The sequence below is a fragment of the Silurus aristotelis genome (genome assembly GCF_946808225.1).
Source record: "Silurus aristotelis genome assembly, chromosome: 24".
In the NCBI taxonomy this organism is placed as follows: domain Eukaryota; kingdom Metazoa; phylum Chordata; class Actinopteri; order Siluriformes; family Siluridae; genus Silurus; species Silurus aristotelis.
In genome coordinates, this window is record NC_139597.1 from 2,089,334 (window position 1) to 2,116,002 (window position 26,669).

The 26,669-nt window shown below is 41.0% G+C and overlaps 2 protein-coding genes across 9 annotated transcripts; one reads left to right on the top strand and one right to left on the bottom strand.

Annotated features, from left to right (window-relative positions):
- Nucleotides 1-4,675: 4,675 nt before the first annotated feature.
- hcfc2 (host cell factor C2) lies at nucleotides 4,676-18,144 on the top strand. The gene is made up of 16 exons (XM_083527989.1): nucleotides 4,676-5,219; nucleotides 6,366-6,514; nucleotides 6,602-6,762; nucleotides 7,787-7,995; nucleotides 9,569-9,653; nucleotides 10,758-10,852; nucleotides 11,344-11,571; nucleotides 12,368-12,594; nucleotides 13,156-13,209; nucleotides 13,865-13,934; nucleotides 15,479-15,510; nucleotides 16,006-16,122; nucleotides 16,208-16,387; nucleotides 17,169-17,460; nucleotides 17,537-17,606; nucleotides 17,710-18,144. The coding sequence occupies exons 1-16, from the start codon at nucleotides 5,057-5,059 to the stop codon at nucleotides 17,714-17,716; spliced, it is 2,139 nt and encodes a 712-aa protein (XP_083384115.1). The 5' UTR covers nucleotides 4,676-5,056; the 3' UTR covers nucleotides 17,717-18,144.
- Nucleotides 18,145-18,369: 225 nt separating this feature from the next.
- Nucleotides 18,370-23,914, bottom strand: nfyba (nuclear transcription factor Y, beta a). Of its 8 annotated transcripts, none has more exons than XM_083528052.1 (7): nucleotides 23,756-23,914; nucleotides 22,870-22,963; nucleotides 21,612-21,745; nucleotides 21,335-21,532; nucleotides 21,121-21,199; nucleotides 20,000-20,079; nucleotides 18,370-18,762 (listed from the first exon to the last, which is right to left on the bottom strand). In XM_083528052.1, the coding sequence occupies exons 2-7, from the start codon at nucleotides 22,961-22,963 to the stop codon at nucleotides 18,730-18,732; spliced, it is 618 nt and encodes a 205-aa protein (XP_083384178.1). In that variant the 5' UTR covers nucleotides 23,756-23,914; the 3' UTR covers nucleotides 18,370-18,729. The 8 variants fall into 8 exon arrangements, with proteins under 8 accessions (XP_083384178.1, XP_083384174.1, XP_083384175.1 ...); XM_083528048.1 differs by having other exon boundaries at nucleotides 20,000-20,085; nucleotides 21,118-21,199; XM_083528049.1 differs by having other exon boundaries at nucleotides 21,112-21,199.
- Nucleotides 23,915-26,669: the final 2,755 nt, after the last annotated feature.

The following is a 26,669-nucleotide window of genomic DNA, read 5'->3' on the forward strand; positions in this document are numbered from 1 at the left end:
TTATTATTATTATTATTATTATTATTATTATTATTATTAAAACAGCACGATTTCATGGATATAAACAGTTGCAAAACATAGTTTTCTCTTGATGGATGGATGGATGGATGGATGGATGGATGGATGGATGGATGGACAAACAGACAGCCAGACAGCCAGACAGACGGACGGGTGGATAGATAGATAGATAGATAGATAGATAGATAGATAGATAGATAGATAGATAGATAGATAGATAGATAGATAGATAGATAGATAGATAGATAGATAGATAGATAGATAGATAGATAGATAGATAGATAGATCCTTGTGTCTGAAAGAATTTCCACAAATCTCCACAAAATCTAGTGGAACATCTTCTGAGAAGAGTGGACCAGCAAATGGATGGAGACTAAATGTGGAATGGGAATCATGGTCATCATTCTAGAAACCTGGTGTGTTTACATGATGATCTTCTGGTAGATTTGAGCATATTACATATTGTACATGAATGCAAAAGAAAGAAAGAAAGAAAGAAAGAAAGAAAGAAAGAAAGAAGGAAAGAAGGAAAGAAAGAAAGAAAGAAAGAAAGAAAGAAAGAAAGAAAGAAAGAAAGAAAGAAAGAAAGAAAGAAAATGTACAGTATATACAGCGATTTTGAGTTTGGGTTTAATTGCAGGGGAAAAATAAAAAGATAAAAGGATTCTGTTATGAGCTACAGCATGGTTCTTCACTCTCCAGAAAGAAGGAACAAAGTTTGTGTTCAGAGCATCATCTTTTTATTAATATTGCATGCTCACTTTAATATGCACATTTTACTCTGAAATTACATTTCCGCCAGTGAATAGCTTTGGGCGATGAGCGCAGGGGCGCAGGGGGCGTAGGGGGGTATTGGGGGCGTAGGGGGCACATGGGAGCGTAGGGGGCACATGGGGGCGTAGGGAGCGCAGGGGGGCGCATGGGGGCCCGTGGTGACAGAGGTGATGTAATGCGGTGCAGGAACACTGAGCTCATGCACTTGACACATCCACCCTGGAGCTATGGGTATTAAATGAAGTGTCTGCTTTGCTGCTTGATGAAAGACGGCAGGATCAGAACGCACATACACACGGCAGATCTCAGGCCCGTCGTGTCTCTGCTGGAGCTGCGTGGACGTTTGACCTTGTGTCACTTTTTTGCGTGAGTTCGTCTCTCGTGGTCGTGTACCGTCCAGTCGATCACCAGGCAACAATCTCCTGTGTTCTCTTACTGTTTCTACATATTCTCACGTTTTCTATTTTACACGCATAAAAGAAAGAATAAGAAAGAAAGAAAGAAGTCCACATGTATGTATGGTTACTATGGAAACATAACTTGAATATTACAATATTCAGAGCAGCAATACTCAGCATGTACACGTGTGTGTGTGTGTGTGTGTGTGTGTGTGTGTGTGTGTGTGTGTGTGTGTGGGTGTGTGACTGTACACTTGCCACCTTCTCATACATCTACACACCGCTGCCTCCTTCTCATACACACTCTTAATCTACACACCGCTGGCTCAGAAGGAAGCTGTCTGAAAGCGTAACCCAATTGGTAGATAATGTCTGATCTGTGTGTCTGGACATGTCGGCCCATGAGTCCACTGAGAAATGTTTACTGTCATAACACTGGGAGAGCAGATCTAATAACGCTGAGGCCATGTGGCATCAAAAAGACAAACTACATCCACAAAAATATTGGGACACCTGACTTTTCCAGCCATGTGCTTCTTCTCCAAAACTCGTATCACAAAGTTGGACTCATTTTATGGGGAAGATTTTTTTGATGCTGTAGCATGAAACCTTCCCTTTACTTCAGCTAGGAGACCTGAACCTGCTCCAGAACCAAGCAGATCTGCTCTGGGTTTGGAAGATGGAAGATCTCCTGCTATAGAGCTCTGAACCCTATTGAGCATGATGAATGTGGAGCTCATTCTAACAGCAAAATAGAGACTCAGAAGGAAAGAAAGATGGAAGAAAGGAGAGAATGATGGGTGGAAGGAAGAAATGTTGGCTGGATTAATGGGAGAAAGGAAATAAGAAAGGAAGGAAGAAAACAATGATGGAAGGAGGGGTTTGTTATTCCCTTGGAAGGAAGGAAGGAAGGAAGGAAGGAAGGAAGGAAGGAAGGAAGGAAGGAAGGAAGGAAGGAAGGAAAAATGGAAAGAATGATGGGAGGAAGGAAAAAAAAGAAATGTTGAATGGAATGAGGAGAGGAAGGAAATAAGTAAGGAGGAAAGAAAGGAATGATGGAAGGGTGGAAAGAAGGAAGGAAGGAAAATAAAAAGAATGATGGAAAGAACGGAATAACGAAGGAGGGAGGGGGGGTGGAAGGAAGAAACGAAGGAAGGAAGGATTAATTAAATGATGGAAGGAATGAAATGTGAAAGGAGGGAGGGAAGGAAGGAAGGAAGGAAGGAAGGAAGGAAGGAAGGAAGGAAGGAAGGAAGGAAGGAAGGAATGATGGATGGAAGGAAATATGAAAGGAGGGAGGGAGGGAAGGAAGGAAGGAAGGAAGGAAGGAAGGAAGGAAGGAAGGAAGGAAGGAAGGAAGGAAGGAAAAATGAAAAAAAAAAAGATAGGAAGATGAGAATAACAAAGGAATGATGGAAGGAAGGATGGATGGAGGGAATCTTTCTACATTTAAAGACAATAACTTCAGGGGAGGAAGTAGTTTTTTAACGCTTCCTCTCTGCATGTTTTCTCCATAAAAAAAAAGACATTTTGAGGGCCGCAGTTCTACAGGAAAGGACTGAACACAATCCATCGCTTCGCTACTTCTGGATACTGGACTCGTTGTTGGTGAGTTTGTGGAGTCGTTTATTCATTTCGGTGTTCAGGAACTTTCTAACGAGGCCGATTTATTCCAGCGCGTCAACAGAAACACAAAGCATCACCCTGTTCACTAAACATTGCGTAAAACAGCAGGACCGTAACACAATAATCAACGTCCGATTCACTTTTCACACTGGACACCGTGATACCAAGAAATGTTTCCCTCTGGAATCCTGCAATCAGAAGGAGCATCTTTTTTTTTTATTTATTTATTTATTTATTTTTTATAACAACATATTTCTTTGTCTGCAAGATTTAATATTAAAGCATTTCTAAAAGCCATCGTTATTCATATTACATATTAATTATTATTCCTCTTTTTACATTTAGTGCAAAAATTATTAGACAGATAAATATATATATATAAATATACAGTGCATCCGGGACGTTTTCACAGAGCTTCACTTTTCCCACATTTTGTAATGTTACAGCTTTATTCCAAAATGGATTAAATTCAGTATTTTCAGTAATTCTACAAACAAAAACCCATGATGATGATGTGAAAGAAGTGTTTTTGAAATCTTTGCAAATTTTTTTTTTGTTTTGATAATATTTAAAACTTACTTTTGCTCAATACATTGTTGAAGCTTCTTTGGCACCAGTTGCAGCCTCAAGTCTTTTTGTGTTTGACTCTGTTTTGGGGCAGTTTCTCCCATTCTTCTTTGCAGAACCTCTTAAGCTCCATCGGTTTGGGGAGCATCGGTGCACAGCCATTTTCAGATTTCCAGAGATGTTCAATCAGGTTCAAATCTAGACTCAGGGTGAGCCACTCAAGGACATTCACAGAGTCGTCCTGTAGTCCCTTCTTTGTTATCTTGGATGTGTTTTTAGGGTCGTTGTCCTGTTGTCCCCCTGTATTTTGCAGGTTGTATTGTATTTGTATGCGGTGTGAAATTGTGTACAGGTGCCATTCCGAGACTCTTCACTGAAGTGTGCAGAAGAAACGACAGACTGGTTCAAGGTGGAGGTTGGACTGCATCAAGGATCGGCCCTGAGCCCTTTCCTGTTAGCAGTGGTGATGGACAGGTTGACGGATGAGGTCAGACAGGAGTCTCCCTGGACTATGATGTTTGTAGATGATATTGTTATTTGTGGTGAGAGTAGGGAGCAGGTGGAGAAGAGCCTGGAGAGGTGGAGGTACACGCTGGAGAGAAGGGGAATGAAAGTCAGTAGGAGTAAGACAGAGTCTGTGTGTGTGAATGAGAGGGAGGGCAGTGGAGGGGTGCGGTTGCAGGGAGAAGAAGTGGAGAAGGTGCAGGGAGGCGAGATTGAGATGATTTGGACATGTGCAGAAGAGGGATACGGGGTATATCGGTAGGAGAATGCTAAGGATGGAGCCACCAGGAAGGAGGAAAAGAGGAAGACAAAGGAGGCGCTTTATGGATGTGGTGAAGGAAGACATGCAGGTAGTTGGTTTGAAGAAGGCAGATGTAGAGGACAGTGGGGTATGGAGACAGATGATCTGCTGTGGCGCCCCCTAATGGGAGAAGCCAAAAGAAGGATAGATAGATAGATAGATAGATAGATAGATAGATAGATAGATAGATAGATAGATAGATAGATAGATAGATAGATAGATAGATAGATAGATAGATAGATAGATAGATAGATAAAAAAAATTTACTCATGAAAAAACCTTTATAGATTTCTCTTAATCAACATTGATTCATGCAATTGTTTTCGCTTATTTTGCATGTTAATTTATCTATCTTTTTTGTATGTATATTTATTTGTTTATTTTTTCTTGAGTCAATTGTCCTCCATTTTAATTACATTGAGTTATTCTGTAAATGGCCACACAAGGGCGCTAAACAAGAAAGTTGCAGGAATCACAATACATAAGAAGAAGAGTGGGTGCGTGTCAATTCAATTCATCAATGTGTCTTTCCTTACTTTCCCTTGCTTTTACATTATAACTGGTCTTGTTATTTCAGCAGGATCTTTCGAGCAACTTTAGAAATGTTATAAAGATTTAGATCGAAAATGAAACATCTCGGAGAGGCGGGGTTTTTTGTGGTAAAATGAGTAAGGGGGTAAAGCGAGTGAACGCCGGTTGATTTGAGACGCGTCCCGGTTGAGAGCGGCGGCGCGGTGTCCAGGGCAGACCTGCAGGGTGCGATGCAGCGTTCACCGGCGGTGCTTTTTCATTGGGTTAAAAAATAAATAATAATATTATTGTTGTTGGTTTTTTTGTTGTTGTTGTTGTTGTTGTTGTTTTTTCTGTAATGATGGGAACCGAGGCTCCTCTGTGGAGGCGCGTGCAGGCATTCAACGGCCCCGTGCCCCGGGCAAGACACGGACACCGAGCGGCGGCGATCCGGGAGATGGTGGTGGTGTTCGGTGGGGGAAATGAGGGCATAGCGGAGGAGCTGCATGTTTATAACACCGGTATGAGCGCACACCAGGGCGGAAGGAGGGGGTTTCTGCTTCTGTACCGGTTCGTTTGGTTGAGTAGTTTTGGGAAAGTGTAACTGAAGGGAGCTCAAATCCCAAACTGCGCCCTACTCCCTACATGGTGTATATAATAATAACGGCGTCTGTACACTATCTAGTGCACTACGTCTCCAACAGGACGCGGTTGAGGACGCGGCCGCTTTCAGGGCGGTGTTAAAGAAAGTTTGTGCGCTGGATGTGCGATACGATTTATTGCTGTATACTATTATCGGTCCGATACCAATCACTGTCAATATTGATTATAACATTACCGAAAGCCGTCATAAATAATAATTGATAGATAGATCGATCGGTTTGTGTGTAGATATTTTATTCATGAAAAAGGCTTTTATAGATTTCCTTTACCTGTAAATAGGTGGGCTGGTCTATGGGTCAGTGTATGTATGGATGGGTAGTGGGTCACTTTGTGTTTGAATAATGGATGGATGGAAGGATGGAGGGGGGGGGTATGGGTTGATGGATTGATTGATTAGGGTCTATAGGTCAGTTGGATGGATGGATTTGTGTCTGTGAGTCAGTTTGTGGATGGATGGATGGATGGATGGATGGATGGATAGATAGATAGATAGATGGATGGGTTGATGGATGGATTTGAGTCTGTGGGTCAGTTTGTGGATGGATGGATGGATAGATAGATAGATAGATAGATAGATAGATAGATAGATAGATAGATAGATAGATAGATGGGTTGATAGATGGGTTGATAGATGGGTTGATAGATGGGTTGATGGATGGATTTGAGTCTGTGGGTCAGTTTGTGGATGGATGGATGGATGGATGGATGGATGGATGGATGGATAGATAGATAGATAGATAGATAGATAGATAGATAGATAGATAGATAGATAGATAGATAGATAGATGGGTTGATGGATGGGTTGATGGATGGGTTGATGGATGGGTTGATGGATGGATTTGAGTCTGTGGCTCAGTTTGTGGATGGATGGATGGATGGATGGATTTGGGTCTGTTGGTCAGTTTGTGGATGGATGGATGGATGGATGGATGGATCTGTGAGGCTGAAAATACTAACAGACTCGCACGCACACACCTTTCTTTCCTTCTCTCCCGTGCCTTTAGTTTCCAGACAGTGGTTCCTCCCAGCAGTGAGAGGAGACATCCCGCCCGGCTGTGCTGCACACGGGTTGGTATGTGAAGGCACACGCATCCTGGTGTTTGGAGGAATGGTGGAGTTTGGACAATACAGCAACAATCTCTACGAACTGCAGGTTACAGCACATTCGCTCATGAAGAGAAGAACATCAGCATTATATGGAACACAAAAATGCTGAGCTCCTGCTGTTTTATTATTGTAGGCCAGTCGCTGGCTGTGGAAGAAGCTAAAGCCACGGCCACCGAAGAACGCTTCACCTCCCTGCCCTCGTCTGGGTCACAGCTTCACTCTCCATGGCAACAAGTGCTACCTGTTCGGAGGGCTAGCCAACGATAGTGAAGACCCAAATGGCAACGTGCCCCGGTGAGTCTTTATTGGTGTTTAAAATGAAAGGTTTCCCAGAGTTCCTCAAAAAAAAACTTCCGTCTAGGATACTAGGATACTTCAACAATCAGGAACGTACACTGCATGGACAAAAGTTTGTGTACATTTGACCATAAGATTACTTTGTGTACAACTCATTCCATATTCAGTCATCCTTTGCTGTTATAATAACATTCACTCTTCTGAGAAGATCGCAGATTCATTCAGCCACAAGGGTGTTAATGAAGTCACATGGTGATGTAGGTGAGGAAGTGAGGAGGTCTGGGGTGCAGTCAGCATTCACAATCATCACGTTCAATAGGGTTGTAGCTCTATAGCAGAAGATCTTCCAACCGGAAAGCATTGGATCAGATGTTGGAACAGATTTGGGTCTCCTAGTTCAAGTGAAAAGAATATTTCATGTTCCAGCATCCGATACAATTATGTGCCTCCAACTAGAGGTTGGCCGATTAATCGGTACAGATAATTGATTGCTGGAACTATCTGCGGATAGTTTTTCCAGTGGTCCGCTGTCGTGACGAGAGCGGCCACTAGAGGTGAATCACTGACACTACGCGCTAAAGCTCTATATTATATTTATTATATAGAATTTATTAGTTATATAATTATATTTATTAATTAATATATTTATTTGTTTCCTTTGACATTTTCATGATTCAGTACTTTTTTTTTCTTATAAAGTTTCATGCTATTTTAAATGAAGCGTTATGATTGTATGTTTTTTTATCTAGTATCCATTTTTAAAACTATCAGCAAAAGCAGTTAAACGTGTATCAAAGTATAGGAACAAAGAAAGCTAAAAAAATGTGTTATTTGTGTATAATTGTTATAACGTGACTCAGAAACCCATCGTAGACTTTCACGTGACCTGAGGAGCTGCAGCAGAGTCACCGAACACAAACAGACTTTTTGTCGTGTGTATATATAAATTACAGCGCAGTAAAATTTCAGTGAGTATTGGATCAGTTCATCCTCAGTTTGATCTGCTTGTGACACTCTGCAGATACTTGGATGATTTCTATGAGCTGGAGCTTCAGACGCAGTCAGGAGTCAAAGCCTGGATCGTCCCAGAGACTAACGGAGGGGGTCCATCAGCCCGGGAGTCTCACACATGCGTGACGTACAGCGGAAAGAGTGGCAGCTCCCCAAAACTTTATATATTTGGGGGCATGTGCGGGAACAGACTAGCAGATCTGTGGCAGCTGGATATCGGTAAGCTTTCAGTATAACTTCCTGAGGTAATTTTTTTAAATATATACACAATCAGGCATAAAATTATGACCACCTGCCTAATATTTTGCTGCTCCCCCTTTTTTGCTGCTGAAACACTCCTGACCCATGGAACATTAACAGAATAAACTTCTTTAGCAGTTTGAGCTACAGGAGCTCGTCTGTTGGATCAGTGAGCCTCGGCCGCCCACGACCCCTGCAGTTTTGGAGAAGCTCTGACCCAGTCGTCTAGAAGTCACAATTTTTCAAACTCGATCAAATCCAAAATCGCCCATTTTTCCTGCTTCCAACATCAACTTTAAGAACAAAATGTTCACTTGCTGCCTAATGAATAAATCCACTCACTAAAAGGTGCCATGATTAAGAGCTCATCAGTGTTCCTCACTTCACCACTCAGAATGTCGAGTCTTACAGTGTCGGGCGGTGCATTTGGTTCCTGGGCTTTCAGTGGGGACGTATCCGACTTAATCCACGTCTTAATACCGCCACTATCACGTCACACTTATTTAAACCATCAATAAAATACAAAAACGCAATATAACAATGCATGGCATTACAGAGAAACATTTCACATATTGAGGTGAAAACCATTTTACTAAAGCAAGAAACCCAGTTAAGACTCCAAACCTCTACACTACAACCACAACTGTGCACCTACAACATCTGAAGCAGTTCAGAACCAATATTTGTATAATAACATGACAAACATTAAAAATGAAAATAAAATACAACCTACTCACCAGAGATGCAGACTCATAATGTGCAGCGCTCCTCAGAGGCTGTAATCCAGTGGTACCGCTCGTATTCACTGGTCTGGAAGTGGAGAACAAACCCTTTCCCGGGCTGAGACACGCTAGCTAGCTTCGGAGTTGGCCGACCTCCTCATCATGTCTATCTTTTCTTCTAAATGTATTTTTAAGTATGTCTGAGACCAAATCAATCTCTCTTCCTCTGTAGGCATAAAAAAAGTCTAACTCAGATGTATTAATGTGTGCAGCTACACACGTGTTTTGCCAGTCGAACTCGGCTGTAACAGTTTCCCTCTGAGCAACCAATCAGAAGACGGAAAAATGCTGACGCTATTCTGGGCCAGCGAGCTGCCCTGTGAGGAGAATCTGAAATCTGATTGGTTAAAAAAACAGAGGTGTTTACTAAGGAGTCTGTGGTAAAAAGTCCAGCAGTACTGACTCTGAAGGCCCTGAGCAGATTAGATTGACATGAAAGCACATAGAGACTGAAATCTGATTGGACAAAAAATCTAACACACGTACTGGAAGCAGTGCAGCCGAGAGAAACGCTACGACATGAAGAGAATAAACTTTTGGGAATAAATTAATACAATTTCATGGAACAAATATTAGAATTTATGTTGTAAATGTAGGTCAGTGCTTCTGATAGTGTGTAGACCAGCAGAGAAGGATTTACTGGACCTGACCGCACGTCACTGCAGTCTTATAGTGTGTAATCTTTTTTTTGTTTTGTTTCATGCCTGAATAAATACAGATCTTCCTATTCACTCTTTATTTGTGTCTTCACTGGTGTATTTCTCTTTCAGACACCATGACGTGGTCGGTACCTAAAACAGCAGGACCCTGTCCTTTACCCAGAAGTCAACACTCTTCAAATCTGATTGGAAACCAGTAATGAACTCTTCGCTTTTACTTCCTTTTTTCCCCTCCTGTATACTCATTATTCAATTTCTCCTGCTTTGCATATATATATTTATTGCCCTTTAATAATATTGGCACTCTGGGTAAATGTGCTACTTTCTGACCACAAGATGCAAAAACACTTCTGCAGTTCTCTAGCTGTGATTCTTGGAGATGTTTTTGGGCACTTAAACCATCTTCACGTCGGCGTCGAGGCGATACAGGCACACGCTTTCATAGCATGTCCACTTGACTTATTGTCCTGATGGTAGAAATTGGCATATTTTTATTATTAAAAATGTGTTACCTCATATTTATACCCCAATTAATAATAATAATAATAATGGAGGCCACTATAATCTTAGTCTTTTATGGGTTTTTTTTGTGACATGTGGATGTTCCTTTTTGTTTCCATGCAACAAACTTTGGTTAAAAGCAAATACACAAGACTTGGACAGTGAATGAGTGGATGAAAGTCCAAAAGGGACATTTTTGTCTCTACTAGAAGCACTTGTGTAAGAACTGGAGAGAAGATGTGATCAGACTACCTCACCTCCACAGTCACACAAGGAGGTGGAAGTTTAATAGTTCTGGGTTGTTTTGGAGCAGAGAAGTTTCTGGAAAGTGAAAGGAATCCCGATACAACATGTCTCCCATTCCACACTTTAGCACCATGCAGTTCCGTCTGGACTGCGGCTCATTGATACCGACTTCACCGTACAGCAAGACGATGAGCCGAAGCGCACGTCTGAGTGTTATTTAGAGAGCAGACAGACGTCTGGAGTGAAATCTATCATGTCCTGCCCAGTCACCACACCTTAATCTTACTGAACTGCTCTGAGATGAAGAAGAAAATCTCCAACTAGTGGAGAACAACTTGGACAAGTGAAACAGCAAAATATTTGCAGAGAGATTGTGTAAATCTGTTCTTCATGCTAAGGAAGAATTTTTGGAACATCATTCAGAGATTTGTTCGGTTTTCAGACAGTTACATAATCGAATTTGTCACTTGAAACAAAAGGAACACGCACATGTCTCTCGTAAAACCTATTTGGATAAAACCTTCTCAGCTATCTCTCTCTCCTTTTTGTGAAGGATGTACGTGTTTGGCGGCTGGATTCCTGCCACAGAGAAGAACGCCGGAGGAGCAGAAGGGATCTGTACGAACTCTACCTCAGTGCTAAACCTCGGTATGGACCTCACACCAAATTCTTACAGCTGACCATTTTATGATGCGGCACTATCACGTTTATTTAACTCCATGCTCACACACGCTCCATATCTCAGATGTTTCACTAGATATTAAAGTGTGCTTATGGAGATCCATAGGTGAGGTGAGAAGGCTTCAATAGGGTTGGATTCAGAGCTCTATAGCAAGAGATCTTCCACTCCAACCCTTGTAGAGCAGATCTTCAGAGAGCTGGTTTTGTGCACATGGGCTTTATCATGCTGGAACAGGTTTTGGGTCTCCTAGCGAAGGGAAGATTTCATACATCCAATTGTGTGTCTACTATTATGTGGTAACAGTTTCGTAAAAAGTCGGGTGTCCTAAAACTTTTGGCCGAGAGATTTACTTTCACACAAACCTCAGACTATTTTTGAAAGAATTTATGTTCCACAGCCTCAGAATCGCTGCGCAATGATTCCTTATAAACCTTTTTATTTTTAATCTGCCTTTAAGACACGATGACGTGGCGACGTCTGAACCCCGAGAGCCGACAGCACTGGCAGTCAGGCACATCTGTAGAGCAGGAAGAAGAGAACGAGCACACGTGCTGGCCGAAAGCTCGCGCCGGTCACTGCGGCGTGTCCATCGGCACTCGCCTCTACATGTGGAGTGGACGAGACGGTTATCGCAAAACCCGAAACTACCAAGTGTGCTTCAAAGACCTGTGGTATTTGGAAACAGGTGAATTCAGTCTTGGTTTAGTGCACAGTGCAGACTGTAGAGGAGCTGAGAGGTTGTTGTGTGTGTGAACATTCTGTTTAGTATTGTTTAAGCACTAATAGAACCTGTCATAATCAATATTAAACATAAGACTAATGTTAAATAATCACGTGTATATTACTGTATAATATGTAAATGAGCACAAATTTATATCGTATAGTACAGCAGGCCTTTCTTTCTTATAGTTACAGCACCCTACATATTTAATGACACCTTCTAAATATGAGCAAATAATCGTAGTGTAAATCTTTATCACAGTAGATCTGATTACCTTTATTTTTGTTTTCACATTTATTAAATTTTTTTTATTTTATTTAATAATAGATATTTATTTTATATAATATATAGATATTATTTTTAGGTGGTGTTTGATAAGTACTAGTATTTTCTTCTTTTTTTTATAAAGGGTGCCAATAATTCTGGACAGCACTATATCCAGAGCTGAGTCTTTACCATTTAGATAAAAAGTACAATTTATAACTGTTTGAATACTTAAAATTTGTGTATGCACTATATTTACTGAAAAATAATTATTACCAAAAATAATAAGAAATACAGGTTTGCTCCTGGTATTACATTTCTCATCCCTCTCTTCGTGTGTGTGTGTGTGTGTGTGTGTGTGTGTGTGTGTGTGTGTGTGTGTGTGTGTGTGTGTGTGTGTGTGTGTGTGTGTGTGTGTGTGTGTGTGTGTGTGTGTGTGTGTGTGTGTGTGTGTGTGTGTGTGTGTGTGTGTGTGTGTGTGTGTGTGTGTGTGCAGAGAAACCAGCAACACCAGGTGCTGTGTATTTGGTCAAGTCCACGATCAACATGCTGCACGTAGCCTGGCACCCTTTACCTGCAGCTGACTGCTACCTGCTGCAGTTGCAGTATGTTGCTCCTCCTCCATCATCACAAAAGCAGGCCTCTGATTCGCCAACTACCTCGACTCCACCCAGCAGTCTCACGGAGGGGGAGGAGCCTCTAAAGACGCTTCATGCCAGTAATGTGTCCAGTGTTGTCTTTGTCTCTGCTTCTTTTCCTCTGTCTTTGTCTCCTGTGTGCTGTTCAGCTATTGGTTGAGCCTAGAGTCAATTATAACTCAGAATCGACCAATCAGCAGACAAGAGCATGAACAGAAGAGGCGGGGCCTATTGTTTTAAAGCTGAAGCTTGATGCCCCCTTTTTTGCTAGTTCACGTCTCTAGGTTAAAGGGCGTGTGGTGTCCCTTGTCAACTTTCTCTTTGTGTTTGCTAGTCACGTTAGCTACCTACAATGCAGCCTGGAGTAGTCCTGTTTTTGTTATGTTCATTTCTTTGTCACTGTTTACGTTCTCCTGCCTGCGAGAGCCTCGTTTCCTTTCTACCTGCATTTCTTTTGTATTTTAAACAATGAAAGCAAAACCCGTTCCTCGAACTACCTGACCTACTTATGCACCATCATTTCTGTCCGAACAACCCGCCACAATCAATTACTGCTCCTGCAGTCCCCCTGAGCCCAAGCCTTCTGTAGAAACTCAATAATTTGCTTCCCTTGGCAAGACACTAACTGAAGTATTTTCCTCCAGAGTCGGAGTCGTCCCATGGAGGCGGAAATGGAAACCACGAGAGATCAGCGCTACAGGTTGGAGCTCCACAGCAAACATTCATTCTCTTACAGGCTTACATGAGATTGTAGATCCTTTGCTGTAGGTATGAAAAATCTCACAACTCAAGAAATGTTTAAAAATGGATGAAAAATACACTCGATACCGTAGATAATAACAGGAAACACAGACATGTGACATCTCAAAGCACTCGTCTGAACAAGAGGAATCGCTTTTTGGAGATCCCAGTGGAAAAAGCAGCATGTCTGTGTCTGATTTTGTAAATTCAGTAAAAAATGTTAAATTTCAGTATAAATAACAAAACTCCTGCTCTGTTTCGTGAATAAATAGTCAAATTATTTTCCTCTATGGACTCAACAATTGGCATTTTTGGTTCAGTTTGTGCCTCGGGTCTCAGACTAGCAGCTCACATTTGTAAAAAAAAAAAAATCACTTTCTTACTGCTATCATGAGAAAACTGTGGTAAAGTTCGCTCGAAAATGGACCAAGACGACCGCACACAGATTGTCTGGAGCTGAGAGTGAACTTTCTCATCACCTTCAATCAGGGGTTCATTCAAACACACTGCACACACATTTATATAATAAAATGTGGTGTAATAATGTGAAATATATTAAACTGCTGTAGAATGAAATGCCTTGAAATGACAACCATTTGTGTTCTTTTCCACAGAACAGTGCTGGTGGAGGTGAAACCAGAACAGAGACCACAGATAAAGTCGAAATCGGCGCAGACGAACCTGGTAACTTCCTCACGTTCATGCTTTAATTGGTTTTTATTCTGTAGTCATGGTTTCACCAGAGCTCAGGTATCTGATTGTATTGTGTCAATACTGACAGTAAACAGGCAGCGTTCAGCTGCTTTGAGACCCAAAACTGAAGAAGTGAGTAAGAAGAATAGGACTAAATCTCAACAAATCCAAAGCAGAAGCTCCTTAGACCTTTTACTCAGAACTTAGTTGAAGCCTCTTTGGCAGCAATTCCACTCTCGAGTCTTTACACACCTGGATTAGTGGGTTTTTTGCCATTCTTTAGGGCAAATCCTCTCAAACTGGGACAGGTTGGATTGGGAGCATCATAAACTGCTACGTTCAGGTCTCTCCAGAGATGTGTTCAATAAGTTTCAGGTCACGGTTCAGGCTGGGCCACTCTAGGACATTGACAGAGTCGTCCCTAATCCACTCCTGTGTTGTCTTAGCTGTGTTCAGGGTTGTTGTCATTGTAGGTGAACTTTCAGCCCAGAGGTACTGAGTGCAGTGGAACAGGCTTTTATTGAGATCTCAGTACTTTACTTCATTCAGTTTTCCATCGACCCTGACCAGTTGCCCAGTTCCTGCTGCGGAAAATACATCCGCACAGCATGATTCTGCCACCACCATGCTTCATTTTTGGGATGGTTTTTGGGCAGGTGATGACCGGTGCCTGGTTTCCTCCAGACATAACATTTATAATTGACCCCAAACAGTTAAATATTGGTTTCATCAGTCCAGAGAATCATGTTCCAGAGTCCTTCAGTGGGCTTCTATTGGTTTTGCACTGAGGAGAGGCCTCCAAAACCACTCGAGATAAACGAAAAACTGCGATAAACGGACCCCACCCCAAAAATGCTCTTTTATATATACAGTACTGAACTATATTACCATTTTACTTCATTTTATAACTAATAATTATATTATTATTAATAAATTTTACTATTTCAACATAAAACACTATAAAAACAATTCCCTATAAGTTTTTTTGTTATATGGTGCTCTCCACAAGAGACCGCAAAAATCAGCCAAACGAATTAATTATGTGGCAAACGCAATTCCGCGATAAACCAGGCTGTGAGATACGAACCACAAAAAGATATATATATATATATATATATATATATATATATATATATATATATATATATATATATATATATATATTACAGATGTAGGTGAGGTGAGGGGGCCTGGGGTGCAGTCAGCGTTCGCATTTTATCCAAAAGTGTTCAGTAGGGATGAGATCAGAGCTCTGTAGCAGGCCAGTCAGGATCTTCCTCTCCAAACCATTTAAACCAGATCTTAAAGGAGCTCACTTTGTGCACAGGGAACTGGTTTGGGTTTCCAAGTTTAAGTAAAGGGAACATTTTATTATACCGCATCCAAAGACGTCTTATAGAATTTGTGTGCCTCCAGCTTTTGGAGAAGGTTAGGCGTCCCAATACTTTTGTCTATGTGTACACACATATACATATATATATATATATATATTCTAAAAAATTAGCAAATGTTTTGTTTTTCTGTTCAATCCTCAGAACCTGAAAACGTACCCACTCCTTCAGAACAGGTAAAGATTTACACTGTATTTGTTTTTGTGTAAAATGCTGGGGGAGGTGGTAGCTTCGTGGTTAAGGCATTGGACTTTGGATCTGAAGGTCATGAGTTCAAATCCCAATCACATCAAGCTGCCACTTCTGGGCTCCTGAGCAAGGCCCTTGACCCCATCGCTGCTCAGTTGTATGAATAAGGGAAATGTAAGTCACTCTGGATAAGGTCACTCTGCCAAATGCCATAAATGTCGTCTTCTTCTTTCGGCTTCTCCCATTAGGGGGCACCACAGTCTCCATACCCCCTGTCCTCTACATCTGCCTCTTTTAAAACAACTACATGCATGTCTTCCCTCACCACATCCATAAACCTCCTCCTTGGTCTTCATCTTTTCCTCCTTCCTGGAGGGTCCATCCTCAGCATTCTCCTACTGATATACCCCATGTCCCTCCTCTGCACGTCCAAACGTCATAAATGTAAGTTATATTCTAATAATCTGTCCCATCCCCTGCAGAATGAAGTCTCTGCGTGGTTCGACGTTGGTATTTTTAAAACCCACTTCGCCGAGGTCACAAACTACTACCTACCATCTGAAAACGGCAGCACTGACCAGATCTCCAATGATTCCGAGGTCAGACTTTGAACAGGATCCACATTTTCAGAACTATACAACAACTCAGTACTAACATCTCTCTCTTATTTCTGTCTATTTGAAGATTCAAAGTCCTCAGAGCTTTGAAGGGCAAGATAAGCAGGAGCTCGCGTCTAACGTTACCTACCGCTTCAGACTGGCAGCCCTGAACAGCTGCGGCCGAGGAGACTTCAGTCCCGTCGGGGAATTTAAGACGTGCAGTCCTGGATTCCCGGAAGCTCCTCCTGCTGTCAAAATCACCAAGGTACATCCGCTCATGCAGAAATACACTATACGGACAAAAGTTTGTGGACACCTGAGCGTAAGATTCGTTTGTGCTTTTTGACGTTTTACATTTAGTCCTCATTTTACTGTTATAATAAAACCTACACTCCTCTGAGATGATGTTCCACAAGATTTTGTGGAGAATTGAGCTCAATCAGATACAAAAGTCAGGTACTGGTGTAGATGAGGAGGCCTGGGGTACAGTCTTTATGGAGCTGGAACGGGTTTGGGTCTTTTAGTTTAAATTAAGGGGAAATTCCATGCACCAGCATCCAAAGACGTACACTGCAATTGTGTGCCTCCAAGTTTGTGGGAACAGTTCGGGGAAGCACCACAAATGGCTGGAAAAGTCGAGTGACCCAGTACTGTTCATATAGAGTATCTACAGTATGTTCTGTTAATTAGAGGTCGACCGATTATACCAATAGCTGACTCATAAAAATGTGGTAAATGAACTAAATATGAATACATTCATTATATAAAATAATAAATATTCAGGAAAATAAGACGCATTTAAAACATACAAAAAGTAAATAATCCAAATAATTAAAAACCAAAATGAATAAAACAGCACGTGATGTCATTGATTCGCCTCTAGAGGCCACTCTCTTACTGTATAGCGCAACCCGGAAAAACTATCTATATGCATTTTTGCCTCTAGTTCCAGCCATCGACTATCAGTGCCAAATAATCAGCAAAACTGATGAATCGGTCGACCTTTACTATTGATATTGTTTAAATTTGCATACGTTTTCGTCCAGGCATCTGATTCGGTGCACATCACATGGGAATCGCCCTCGAGCACATCGGGGAAAATTCAGGAATACTCCATGTACCTGGCGGTGAAGAAGACGCGAGGAAACGGCTCGGAGAAGCCGGGAGAGTCAACCTTCATACGCATTTACCGCGGCGCCAAAACCTCGTGCACAGTGAACGCTGCCAATCTGAGTAACGCGTACATCGACTGCACGGCCCGTCCCGCCATCGTGTTCCGCATCGCCGCCAAGAACGAGCGCGGCTACGGGCCCGCAACTCAGATCCGCTGGCTACAAGGTGTGTGTGTGTGAGGAGATAGTGACTTTCTCAGCATCACATGTAATTCTTAATTTTGTGTTGGTTTGTCTTGCAGAGAGCATTAGGATGAAATCAGTACTGAAACCAGACTCCAGTCCTACCAACCCTGAGCCAGAAGACATCAGGTAAGATCAGTCTCACACACACACCGCACTTCCTGTTTAATTCAGTAACACACTTTTTTTTCTTTTCAACTCCTGACTGTTACATGTGGTTTCATTCCTCTAGCTCATGATGGAACAGGAACTTCCCCTCACACCATCTGAGACCAGGCCCCCGAAACGAAGATCCCCAGGAGCCATACTGCAGTGTTTTATTCTTTTTTATAGGAACTCGAGTGCATTTATACTTCTTGTTAAAACTTTAACTTATTTTTTTATTGTACAGATTTGTTAGCGTATATATTTTTTCACAAATTCGTGTTTTAGCTGTTTAGCTGCGTTTTTAAATCAGTTTTATTTCGCGTTATTTTTTTAAGCTACATCCTGTAAAATATATGACCTAGGATTAATTAGTTTGCATTTGCTTCATTATTAAACACCTGCACTATTATATGAACAAACGTATTGGGACACCTGACTTTTCTAGCCATTTGTTTCCAAAAGCTACGTTTCGGTGTGGATGGAAGGCCCAAAATAAATAAATCTGCACTTTCAAACGAAACCGTATTCGTGTGGACATGGTGAAAAGGTGTTTGTTAGTGGAGTTAGGAGCAGCCGCTCGTCGCTGCCAAGATGTGGCTGTAGGACCACATCTGCACAGCCGTGATCGTTACGTTACGTAGGCAGCAGCATCACCCTCGTGTGTGCATTTCCTTCATTTTATTTTTTAAATTAACTCCAAATTGACAACCCATGAAGTTATCATACATGATTCAAACTCAACTCAATGGAATCCATTTATTGTGAATAATTATGTAAACCTGGTTTTAACCCAACCCCGCCCAACCCCCACCCAGCCGCCCACAAACTCTTTAAAAACCTAAACACATGGGACAGAAAACTCAGCAAAAACAAAGAAAATCCGATTGCCAGTCTCCACTCTGAGAATGTGACGGTTTTAAAAACGAATGTGTATTAGAGAACTAACAAAAGACTGCTTGAAATTACACACTGAGGAAGAAGAAGAAAAAAAAGAAAAAAAAAATGTACAAAAATCTCTTTCTTCTGTCCTCCAAAGCCACCTGTGAAACTTGACTAGGTGACGGAGCAGTCTGTGGACAAGTGCATGAGCTCAAGCTTATCCAGGTCATGAGAAATGGATCTGTTGAACACCAGGGATCTAAAGAAAACAAAGAAAAGAGGAAGAACAGTTAAACTCCATTATCAATGTGTCTTTTGTAAAATAATAATAAAAATAAATCCTTTAATTAAAAATGTAAATGATCTATGAACTATAAGGGGAAAAAATTGGGATACTTTTTCACATATTTTCCCTTCATTTGAACGAGGAACCCCAAACCAGTTCCGGCATGACGATGCCCCTGTGCACAATGCAGCGCCATGAAGATCTGCTTTACATGGGTTTTGGGTCTCCTCATTCACGTGAAAGGAATAGATTTAATCTACAGCATCCAATTGTTGGTCTTCTGAAAAGTCTGTTCATTTACTGTATCTGTACTCAATACTTGGTTGAGGCTCCTTTTGCTTTAATTACTGCCACAATTTGGTGTGGCATGGAGGAGGTCAGTCTGTGGCATGGAGGAGGTCAGTCTGTGGCATGGAGGAGGTCAGTCTGTGGCACTACTGAGGTGGTATGAAAGCCCAGGTTTCTTTGGCAGTTGCCTTCAGCTCATCTGCATTTTTTGGTCTTTTGTTTCTCATTTTCCTCTTGACAACACCAGAGATTCTCTATGGGGTTCAGGTCTGGTGAGTCTGCTGGTCAGTCGAGCACAAGCACACCAAGCTACTCAAGTATTTCCATTTGGGGAGACTTTTACTTTACCTTCTCTACATTTCCAAGTCAAATATTTTACTTTTCACTCAAAATCATTATACAATTTTTCTTATATATATATATATATATATATATAAAATATTTGAGTGAATAAAAACGTAACTGGTCAAACACAGCAAGAAACTAATCGGGGTCGAGCGCACGCTCTGTTTTAAACCCATTTTGATTTTAATAAGGAGACCTGAAGCCAAATTAAAATTACGCATAAAAAAGGGGATTAAATGAAGGTTTTGTTTTCATGATAATTATAATAGAAATTAATCAGTGTTTGATTCATTAAATATCATTCTATTAATAGATCAGTGTGCTAAGAGTCACAGTCTTTTCAGTTTATTAGAGAATAGGAGATAAGAGTCTTGTGATAAACAACAGCTATAATAAATCACTACTTTGGATACTTAAGTACGTTTGTACTTTTACTCAAGAGAAAGTTTTCCTTTTACTGGAGTCACATTTTACTGAGTGTCTCTACTTTAACTACATGGTTTATGTACTTCTTCCTACACAGCTCTGAGGTTTTAAAGTATCTCGTCGAAATGTGTTTGTGGACCTTCAGACACACCTGTTGGTATGACGTGGTGTACACCATGACGTTCTGCTGTTGGCCGTCGGTTGTGATCAGTCCGGCAGGTAACTGATTTGCTGCAACACCAAAGGAAAAAAGAAAAACATGAACAGTGAATATAAAGCAGGGTTGTAAAAACTACCACGTTTTACTAGTCAGGACCAATAGACTGGTCAAGGAGCGGTATCTGCTTCCTGAAGGCCACCAGGGAATGAATTAGGAGGAGCTTCCTCACAGTGGCACTTAGGGCCCTCAACCAGAACACCACCAAGGACTGGAAACTAGAGCCTGGACTCACACACCCGCTATATCAGAGGGCTACTCAGTAGCGATAGTTGATTGCTGGAACTATATAAAAAAAAAATCCATACGTTTTTCCAGGTCACGTTATACAGTACAAGAGCGGCCTCTAGAGGCGAATCACTGATGCTGCATGCTGTTTATTTGTCTTTGGTTTTAATGTAACTTTATTTATTCAGAATAAATTAAAACAGTTTAAATTCTAATTCTTTTAGAACATTTTCAAGAATCAGTACTGTTTTTTTTTTTGTTTTGGAATAAAAGATTAGTACTATTTTACATTAAATGTTATGTTTCTTTTTGCGGTTTTTTAATCCAGTATTCGTAAAAACAATCGATTAATTAATCGGTTATCGGCAAGTATGATCCTACATATCTCAATGTAAAATCCACTATCAGTCGACCGCCACGCTATATGGCCAAAAATATTGGGACACCTAACTTTCCCCAGCCACGAAGATATGTCAGATGTGTGGGCATGAAATTTTCCCAGCGCTTGAACTAGAAGATCCAAACTTGTTCCAAAACCATGAAGATGTGCTTTGGGTTGGAGTGGGAGATCTCCTATTATAGAGCTTCAAACCTATTGAACATGAACGCTGACTGCACCCCAGAAACCTCCTCACCTCACTTCCTCACCTTCACCAGGACCTGAAACTATTGTCTGAATGAGCACAAATCTACAGCAAATCTAGTGGAACATCTTCCCAGTGAGTTGACAGGAGGTTATTAAAACAGCAAATGGGGACTACATGTGGAATGAGATGTTCAAAAAGATGCACGCATGTTCACGTGTCACAACTGAATACAATACTCACTGAAAGTGTCTTCTGTGAGCTCTTCACTTAGGCCTTCTGCGACTGCCACTGTTGAAATCCCCTTCTCACCCTTCATTGCCTGGAAAAACACCACAAAACCCGTGATCTACTCCACTGCACTAACATTAAGAAATGTGTGTGTGTGTGTGTGTGTGTGTGTGTGTGTGTGTGTGTGTGTGTGTGTGTGTGTGTGTAAGAGAGGGAGAACCTGTACCTCTCTGAACTTCTGCAGGTAAAGCTTGAGCGGCTCCACGTACATATCGAAGCCCAGCGTGGACATGGCGAACAAGATGTCCTCGCCGTTGATGGTCTTGCGCTTCTCCTGATGACATCGTTCGCTGGCTTCCGACGTGATGAAGCTGATGAACTCGCTCACGCACTCCTGCACGCATTCTTTCGCGTCTTTCGCGATCTTCGGGGCAAAACGGAACATTTAAGGGTTATTCGGAAAACAAATAAAAAACTGGCGAATGAACGACCGAGACACGAACCTTTCCTGTCTGTGGGATGGCGTTCTTCATGATGCGAGCTACGTTGGCGATGGGCAGGTAGATATCCTGCTCTCGGAGATTGTCTTTGCAGCCATTGCCATCGTCGTGCTCATGAAGACTTTCCTCACCGTCATCTAGATCGAGGGGACATGCATTCAGGTATTTATTTGAACGCTGAGCGTGTTTTCGGAGCATTAGACCGACAGAAACTACGACGCAACTAGAACATCGAACTATTAATAATGCAGAATTATAATCGACCAATAGGTGGCGGTGTAGAGTGCATTACAGCTCATTTGCAAAGCAGCAAAATCGTGGTTTTTTTCTGTAACTGGAAATCTGCAGCATCACTAACTCCAGGAACCCAAACATAACCACGGACATCTGTACCACATTCTGCAACCACAAACACAGACTTTAAAGAAGATCATGAGTGTTTTTTGGTCAATACAGAACACATGATCGAAGCATGCAACTAAACTAAACTCATCGCTTTCGTTTGAAGGAGAGCTCATCAAAACACCACGTCGACATCATCTAGGACTAACGTTTGGCCTGCAATAAATCGTTTTAATAGACCGTATTTTAAATATAACTACTAATTCAGGCGTATAAAATGATCTGGATAAAATTCTTTACTGAATATGACCGGACATCGTGCATCTTAGAAGTCTGTTTTTTAGTATACATCGTCATATATTTATTTATTTATTTATTTACTCACAGATACACAATTAAAATTAGTAAAAAATAAATCAATAATAGAAATGAATCTTTATACATGAAATGATTCATTCTAAAGGATGTAAACTCAGTTTTAAACAAACAAAAAAAAAAAAAAAGAGTCGACTCTCATTCGCGAACCGAGCTAATTCACTCGACTCATTCCATAATTAGTTTTTGCCTCCCTAAGAAGCACAACTTTAAAAATTTATTTTTATCCACACACACACACACACACACACACACACACACACACAGACTAAATCCGGTCTCAGTTGCCATGCAGGAAGGATTAATTCCCTGCAGAAACACGATCTAAAATGTGAACCGAATCGAGCTCTGTGGCGTGAACCGACTCCTTTGAGGCGATTCGCTGCATTCGACTCGACACGAAATATATGGGTAGCAATCCCTAGTTGTGGGAATGTAGCATACAATACACATAGATAACACGACATATACGCATAGGTGTTATAACAGCGATGCTTTGTGGCATAATAAGCACTAATAGCGATATGAGAAATGATCTATTTACCGTCCTGTGCTTGTAGCACGTAGTGACCACCGGTCATATAATCGCCTGTGATAGCTAACTGCGAGGTGTCCGTGGTGCTGCTGTCTCCGTCCATCTAAAAATACATTTAAAAAAACAATAAAAAACATTAAAATTGCTTTTTTTTTTTTTACATTTAAATAGCAAAAAAATAAATAAAAAAAACACAGCAGGTACGTGGTGGTATATTTGGGATGCTAGCAAGCTAGTCAGCGCGCCTGTTCTGAACTAGCACAACTGCATTCAAAACAACACAGAAAAACAGAGCGGAATTCCGCCAATATAAATAAAACAAAACCGAGAAAACTGCAATTAAACTCATCTTAAATATGTGTTGATCGTTTTCTATTATTCTTATCGCTCTTAATAAATAAAATAAGTTTGATAAGGAGTAAACACAGCTAGCTTACCCAAGGAGCCGCCTGACTAGCGGCGGTTACAGGCGGCTGAAATAACCGTCACTGCAGCACCATTTTACCGCGGATTTTATCATCAAATTCCTCTAAAAATCACATACCAGCACCGTATAAAACTCCCCGTTTAGTCAGAATCCCATTTGGGGAATGTTTTTGGGACATTTTATTCCAGGAGAAATGCGATAGTTTTTGTATAAAATGCGGTGTAAATGTTTCTATTCAACAAAGAAGATCCGGAGCGCAGGACCAGGTTCGGGCCTCGACTCCCGGACTCCAGTCTCCCCGAAACCCCGGTCCCTGAACCCGGCTTCATTCTCAACACTTCCTGCTTTTTCAATGTCACATTTGAAGACGGACAAGAAGCGAAAAAAGATCTGGCCGAGACGACGGACATTTTCATTCGAGCTAACGAGAAATCGGTTAGCAATCATTGGCCGGAGTCGGATACAAACCTGCAATGAAGCCCTGGTTGGTTCGCGTCTGCGATCGGCCGTGTGGTTGGACAGAAAATGGCTGCGAAAGGACCAGTCCCAGCGCGGAGAGCGCCGCCATACTGCACCGCCTCCTGCTCCCACTAGAGGCCGAGTCACAGCCACGACACCCGCGCTGGAGGCCCAGAGCTCCAGTCCTCTCTCTTAACACTCAACAACAAAATACACTTTTCAACACTTATTTCATTTAAATTTGATCACAAAGAAGCTTCACATTAAACTCCAGCACTGTGACGTTTCCTTCTTCTTCACACATCCACCATTCAACTCCTCCTTCTTCTTCTTCTTCTTCTTCTCCTCATGTCCCCTGTATCCCTTCTGCTCAGTGAAATCGTATTTTATTTATAAAATCTTAAAAAAAATAGACATTTCCCTGGTAAATGATCTACTGGACACCTTGAGAGGAACCTAAAGAATAAGTCTCATCCAAACCTCATCTTCAACACCGACATGTCCGTTCATTAGAGTTCCATCAGAGTTCACGTTAAAATAACGAACACTTGAGAGTTCATATGAATTACAATCCAAATATATCTTCATGTTTTTCTCTGTTTGGTTTAACCTCACTCAGCATGGATCCACGTCATGGATCTTGCTCATGTGGAGAACATGCTCAGCAGGAGAGAGTGGTTTCAACTTTAAGTGGCCTCCATCCAGAAGTACTACTGTTCGAGGATGGATCAGAAAGGGCTGGAAAAAAAAAAGGTGGATGATCACTATATAAGAAGAAGAAGATGTAGAAGAAGAATAGGACCTTCTGGATATAGGAGACAAATCTCAACACCTTTAGTTCGCTGTATACCAGTAGAAGAAGACCTACCTATTGTTACCTACATGTTTTATATATATATATAAAATGTGTGTGTGTGTGTGTGTGTGTGTGTGTGTGTGTGTGTGTGTGTGTGTGTGTGTGTGTGTGTGTGTCTGTCTGTCTGTCTGTCTGTCTGTCTGTCTGTCTGTCTGTCTGTCTGTCTGTGTGTGTGTGTGTGTGTGTCTGTCTGTCTGTCTGTCTGTCTGTCTGTCTGTCTGTCTGTGTGTGTGTGTGTGTGTGTGTCTGTCTGTCTGTCTGTCTGTCTGTCTGTCTGTCTGTCTGTCTGTCTGTCTGTCTGTCTGTGTGTGTGTCTGTCTGTCTGTCTGTCTGTCTGTCTGTCTGTCGATCTAGAAGCAATTTAAAAAAAAAAGAAAGAAAAAAGAGCAAGAAAAAAGTAACAGTTTTAAGACTGAAAGAACAGAAAGATAAAAAAAGGGGATTTTCTTTTTTTTTTTTTTTACTAACTGCAAAATCTAACCAGCAGATGTCGCCATAACACCACTTTTTTATAACCCTGATGATTAGATGATAGATAGATAGATAGATAGATAGATAGATAGATAGATAGATAGATAGATAGATAGATAGATAGATAGATAGATAGATAGATAGATAGATAGATAGATAGATAGATAGATAGATAGATAGATAGATACTATTCTTTTTTCATATTGTACATTTATTCCTATATTCTATTATATGTATTAAACATATAATCCTAAAAAACAGTAGATATTTTTCTAATGAAATAGCAGCAGTAATGGTGATAAAGTAGTTAGTGAATGTATAATTATATACACTGTATAGACAAACGTTTGTGGACACCTGAGCTTAAAACTGGGTATGTGTGTCTTTTTAAACATCCGATTCCACATGTAATCTTTATTTGCTGTATTAATAACCTGCGTGTTTTTAGTAGGTGACCTTTGTGTTGTGCATGTTGTGTTTTTATATGAATATGTGTACTTTAATGGTGAGTTTTGCATGGTTGCTACTTGGGACAGGATTTATTAGTAGGACTTCCTGAGCAAATAAATGTAATAAATGAATGAACGAATATGTATTGAAATGTGTGTGTGTGTGTGTGTGTGTGTGTGTGTGTGTGTGTGTGTGTGTGTGTGTGTATAGGGATGTGTTGATGTGTACTGTCTTTGTTTTAGTACTGTATGGACGAGCTTATTCTCTTAGCAGGGGGGGTTGTTGTGTTGTGACTCCATGCATCGTCCCCTCTGACTCAGTCAGAATAGTTCACTCCAGGGACGGATCTAAGCTTCAGGTTGCCAGATTGGGATCAAATGCATCATGTTATTATGCTTGTAACCTTGTCATGTATTACGCTTCAATATATAATATAAATACAATATATTAACTAATTAATATATTAATTAATGACTTAAGTTTAAATACATTTTTGTCTATGACTGTGTATTAAATTATTCTAAATAATCCCTTCTCTTCATTTCATAGCTTTTCTATAGAGCACTGCAGCGCCACCTAGTGTCTGTACACGTTGGAGGTTTTTATCCAATCGGATTTCAGCCGTCACATCACGTGCTGCTGAAGAAAGAGCAGGATTTTTTTTTTTAAATCATAAACTTTACGTTACTTGAAGCTGTTGATGTAACCAATCAGATTACTCCGATTACGCCCCAACACGTTTCAGGTCCTTCGATTGGACGTTCAGAGATCGCACTAGTCAGAGCTCCCAAACCGCATCTGTAGCAAACTGCACAAGCTCACATACGTTCATGTAGATTTAATAGCTGTTTTTTTTTTTCATTTCAGAAACTGACTTGGTCGCAGATTCAATAAAAAGCGCATTTACAAGACGAACTTTTCAAAACAGTTTTGAATGAATCATTCATACTTTTGTGTTTTGCACAAAAAAACCAGGCAGTTCCAGGCAGGTGTAAAATACACGGCACACGTTAGTACACGTTTAAGTAAAAATGGACTGCTGAGATTCTACTAAAAATACGTAAGCAGTGTTCGAGTCTATTATCAAATAGATGTAACATGAAATGGGGGAAAAAAACGATCGATTCGATTCGATTCAACTTTATT